The 5,056-nt window shown below is 36.4% G+C and overlaps 1 protein-coding gene across 1 annotated transcript; it reads right to left on the bottom strand.

Moving 5' to 3' along the window:
• Positions 1 to 550: 550 nt before the first annotated feature.
• On the bottom strand, positions 551 to 3,365 carry LOC140833808 (formin-like protein 4). The gene is made up of 2 exons (XM_073198234.1): positions 2,104 to 3,365; positions 551 to 2,021 (listed from the first exon to the last, which is right to left on the bottom strand). Exons 1-2 carry the CDS (start codon positions 3,216 to 3,218, stop codon positions 686 to 688), a joined length of 2,451 nt encoding a protein of 816 aa, XP_073054335.1. The 5' UTR covers positions 3,219 to 3,365; the 3' UTR covers positions 551 to 685.
• Between the last annotated feature and the right edge of the window lie 1,691 nt (positions 3,366 to 5,056).

Raw genomic sequence — 5,056 nt, 5'->3', positions numbered from 1 at the left:
ACAAAGTCCATTGGATTTAATTAAGGAACCTAAATCCATAATTATGGAATTTAGGTTAAAGGCTCTTGTTTTTAATATAAAATAAAAAAAAGGGTAGCCTCCAAGTCCTCCAATAAGTGATTCACGTAAAGCATAAAAATTCCTCAAAAATTGTTTTGGTTTTTCAAGAAAAGGAATTTTGATTCCTCTCTCAAATATTTGATCTCAACGTAAAAGTTCTTCCAAATATTCTAGTGCTATTTGGAAGAGGAACAAATCTTCTGGTCGTGGACTTAATAGAAGGAGATCGAAGAAAGTTCGTAGGGATTTTCAACAAGAGCTATATCCGCTAACACCGGAATAATTGGAGCCTCGTGATTAATTCACAAAGGTATAACAATTTCTAACATCCTATGCATGTTTATGTATTTGTTAAAACCATACGAGTGTCCAAGATTATTTTGTTTTTCAAAATAAAATAAAAATTTTAAACTTCCGCTGCGTTTGGGCGCGTAGAAAACCGAGATCCAACATCTTGCCTTTAAACGACAAAATTTCAATAAACATAAGCAGAAAGAATCGAATCTTGACTCTAAATATCGAATTCGTTTTGTTTCTGTGCTATCAATCAGAGCAAAAAATGGGAAAGAATCATATGCTTGAAAAATGATATAACAAAAAATCTATACAAAACTGAAAGTCATGCCTACCTTACCTCAGAACCATTATCCGAATCACTAGAATTGCTCTTTGAATTATCTGACATGAAATTCTTCGGCAATTTAGGGAATCTAAACACTCGAGGGGATCCAGCGGAGGATGATCCAGCAATGGGTGCCGAAGGAGAAGATGATACAGGATTCTTTTTCTGTATATATCTTGCAATTTCTACACAAACTTGATCAACCATTCCGAGAAAATCTTTAACAATGACAAATAATTGAAGTATATTTGTCCCTTCCTCTTTTGAAAATCCTGCTTGATAGTAATCTGTTGTTTTCTTCACAAGCTCTCCTACTCTTCTCTGCTCTTCTTTAACCACCTGTATCTCCAATTCAGCTGCATTAAGGAAACCTGCCATTTCTTGGGCGAATCCTCCATTATCCTTACATTGTGCCACCACTTTTTGAGTTTCGACCACTTGTTCTGCCAATGATGAGACTGTTTTAACAAGAAGATCATAGTCTAATGCTGCTGATTTTTTTACATTGGAGAATTCAGAGCTTAGGCCACCGATTATAGGTAAACCGAGCATCATATATTCCCTTTCCCTATCATCTTTTGACAATAGTTTGTCAGTGTTTTGGCTCTCAGCTTTGCCGCTGTGGCTATTAGTCCTATTCACGCTATGATTTCTATTAAGCACGCATCGTTTACCCTCTGCTCGAACCACTTCTTGAACGACAAACTGAAGAAGTGTTGTTTTTCCATCCGAACTTTTGACATCAGATAGTTTTCTCAAAGCTGTAAGATTAAAAGCTTGAGCATTTCCTCTTGATGTGCCTGCATTCAATCGATTCCCCGCTTTAAGCACAGCTTCTAGAAGTTTCAAGAAGAGCCCTCGAGTTCTGAGTTCCTTACAAGCTGAGTCCAGTGTTTGCAAGTATCCTTTGATCTTTGAAACCTCTAAATCATACGTTGACTTGAACAGTATTGAATTGAAACGAGTAAATGCCGATGGAACAGCATGAAGGAGACGATATAGGAAAGATTCAGCATCAGCAAGGTGTGCTGGATCACCATCAAATGCAAGAATTCCAGACATTTCCTCATCTGTTGGAGCAACTTTCACCAGCTTTTCTAATGTATCGGTATTCAGACCTCGTCCCTCGAGTAATGCACCGATTATATCTTCACTAGTAATGCCTAGAGACTTGATAACTATTGCTGTGTTCTGTGATTTTCTAGTGTCAAGAATGAAAATTTGTGGTGGAGCAACTGATTTATCCTGCTTTGGAGTACTCGATGTACCATCCCCTCTAAAGGATTTTCGGTTCGTTGCGACATATCCAAAGAGAGCTTCCATCATATCACCATCAAAACTGAATTCACATCGCAAACAAGGTAAGTATTCAGATTAAATTTACGAAAGATTTGAGAAGAAAAGTTTCGTAGAATCATTACTTGAAAGATCCCTTGTCAATCTTGTCCCACACCATTGAATGCTTAACATCCGGATTCACCTTATCCCAATGCAATGGCTTGAGTTTCACCTGTCCATTTCCATTGCTAGAAGACCCTTCTCCCTCCGAGGACGAGCTTTTACCTATCACCCCCTTCGTTGCTGGCAAAGATGAAGCTGAAGAAGCACTGCTAGGTGGCGGTGGCGGTGGTGGATCAGGACCTTTATTTGATGGCATTGGTGGGGGTGGGGGTGGTGCAGACCCTTTTCCTGGTGGCGGTGGTGGCATGGGTGGCGGAGGCGTTGGCGCAGGCATTTTTCCTTTAGGAACCGACGCAGAAGCTAAGATTTTCTTGGATGTTGCTGCTGCTGGTGCCTCCGGCTGCTGAGGCACAGTTTCTGATACAGGAACCGATGAGTACTGAATATTCTCAGCCTCAAAAGCAATTCCTGATGAAAGGGTCGGTGCTTTATTTATCCTTTTCTCTTCTTTTTCTCCCCAAACGAGACACTGAGAAGTTGAAGATTTCCCCCTAAGCAAAGGAATTTCTTGCCAAGGTGCCTCGTTTTTCTTCCCTTTCTCACCACCAGTTCTCCTTTCTTCTTCTTTCAGGTCATCTTTCAACATATAATACTGTTTATTGAAACTAGTCCTCTTCTCTCCACTTTCCAAGTTCCTCCAATACAGAACATCCAACCCATTTTCATCCACAATCACCCCTTTCAGATTACCGTTGAATCGGCTAAAATTCTCGGTATGATTCACCGGAGAATCCGTCGTTGGATTTGGACTAATAGTGGCAGTATGTCTGACCCTCTTCCGGTTTGAGTACCTTAGAAGAATAAAAAACAGCAGCCCGGATAAAACCAGAGTGGTCGCAGCTGTCACACCAATGGCCTTCCCCACCGCTGCTCTGGTTGATGAACTTCGCGGCGGAGACGAAGGTTGCGGTGTCGGAAGCGGCGACGGCGGAGATGGCGGTGGCGGACTAGAAGTTGGGTAGTAAGTCTGAATATTCTGTGGAGAAGTTGATTGAGAGAGAGACCACGGAATGGAAGAAACGATCAAAAGAATGATCGAACAAAGAATTTTACATGGCTGGGATTTCGCAGCCATGATTTCTTGGAAAGAATTCAAGAAGATGAATGGTTTTTATCTTATTTTTTAATGTGAATTTCAATCATAGTTTAATGATTTCGTTTGGCTTTGGAGCTCACATTTACTCTGAACAAAATTGTGGGGAAAGTTTCCGAAGAGAGCAGTTGGCTGTGTTCTCTCGTATTAAATTATCTTTTAGCCCTTTGATTACACAATAAATATCTTAATTTGAAAACTGAAATATTTTTGGGAATATTATATTTTATTCGAATTTTTTTTATATTATATTTCAGATATTAAATGGATATATTTTGATTAATAAATATACACTATCTCCGTACTTGTTTAATTCATCCATGTATGTTAGTAAAAAAAATGATATATATTTAGGACACTTGTATATTTTAAACAAAGAGTAGGTATCTTGTGAGACGGTCTCACAAATATTTATCTGTGAGACGGATCAACCTACCAATATTCAGAATAAAAAGTAACATTTTTAGCATAAAAAATAATATTTTTTCATGGATAACTCAAATAAGATATCTGTTTCACAAAATACGATATTTACAATGAGAATTATCCTTGAATCTTATTTGAAAAACTATTTCAAAAATACATTCAAGATAAATTTGTAACTCGACTCAATATCTCCATTCTACATTTAACATGGCTCATGTGCAATGAAAGCGAGCACACACGCTGCGCTACGGCACGACGTATTGGAATCTATATCGATTAAGAGTAACGGGGGAGACTCGTACTTAGTTAGGTGAACTTTGAAAATGTCATTTCGTGGCCTACAAGGAAAGTCCACATTTCAATGCAACGTATTTATTTTCTTACCAATATTTCTTGTTTTGGAATAATTGTATTACCATTAAATTCTATTGAATTGTGATTAGAACATGGAAAGTGAATCTTTTTCCAATATGGACGAGATTTTCTTTGATAAATACGCGAATTACAAAATATAACAAGGGATACAAAACTTTAGAACTTCTATGTATTGTTTTTTTGTTTTTTGACAAACAATTATAATTGATTGAAACATAACATGTTAAAAGGTTCCGGGGTGTTCGAGTTGTTGAAATAGTTGATCATTTGACAAATAGTCATGAGTTCATTTCTCAATATCAACATTTTTTCGTATGAACATGTTGCGAATGACTTGCTCAGTACGATTATAGCTGTCAAAAAAAGTCAGGTCATCGAACCAACCAATTTCGCTATGAAAAATATACTTGTTGGGTTGCTATTTTAGTGGCTTGTTTGAAGGTTTGGGCTGGCCGGTTGTCAAAATTTTTTTTTTACATTTTTTTATTATATTATTTCGAATCTTTATTTATGATTGATGTGTTTTAAATTATTTACATTAATTATAATGGTTTATTATATTTGATGAATTTGAAATAATTATATTATTTATAATATTTTTTTATGATTGATGAATTTCGAAATATTTATATTATATATAATAATTTATGTATGGTTATCGGTAGATTAATTTTGAAATTTATATGATTTAAAGAAATTTATGTATGGTTTTTTTAAAAAAATTGACTGGGCGGGTTTGGAAGTTGGCGAGCACTCGCCTCATTTTCTAGCGGTTCAAGGTAGTGCAGTGGGTTTTATATTAGAATGCATAAAACTGTGTTTTAAAGGTTATTCGAGACGCGATCGAGAAACGGAGACCGGAGACCTTGAAGGGGAAATATTTTTATTAAACGATTATTTTTTATTATTTAATATATATATTATATTTTAAATGATATTTTCAAAAATGAGAACTTTTGAGCGTCGAGTCGTATTTTAAACCGGTAATCAAATTTTGACAAAAATAGGGACGACTTTTT

Source organism: Primulina eburnea, chromosome 6 (genome assembly GCF_022965805.1).
Source record: "Primulina eburnea isolate SZY01 chromosome 6, ASM2296580v1, whole genome shotgun sequence".
Taxonomy (NCBI): Eukaryota; Viridiplantae; Streptophyta; class Magnoliopsida; order Lamiales; family Gesneriaceae; genus Primulina; species Primulina eburnea.
The sequence above is the reverse complement of the archived record's forward strand: the minus strand, read 5'-3'. Positions and strand labels throughout refer to the sequence as shown.

Excerpts from the sequence above, each read along its gene's own strand:
- LOC140833808 (XM_073198234.1), bottom strand. The coding sequence starts at position 3,218 with ATGGCTGCGAAATCCCAGCCATGTAAAATTCTTTGTTCGATCATTCTT. Across the intron at positions 2,022-2,103 it reads ATTGACAAGGGATCTTTCAA|TTTTGATGGTGATATGATGG; the intron begins GTAATGATTCTA and ends ATGTGAATTCAG.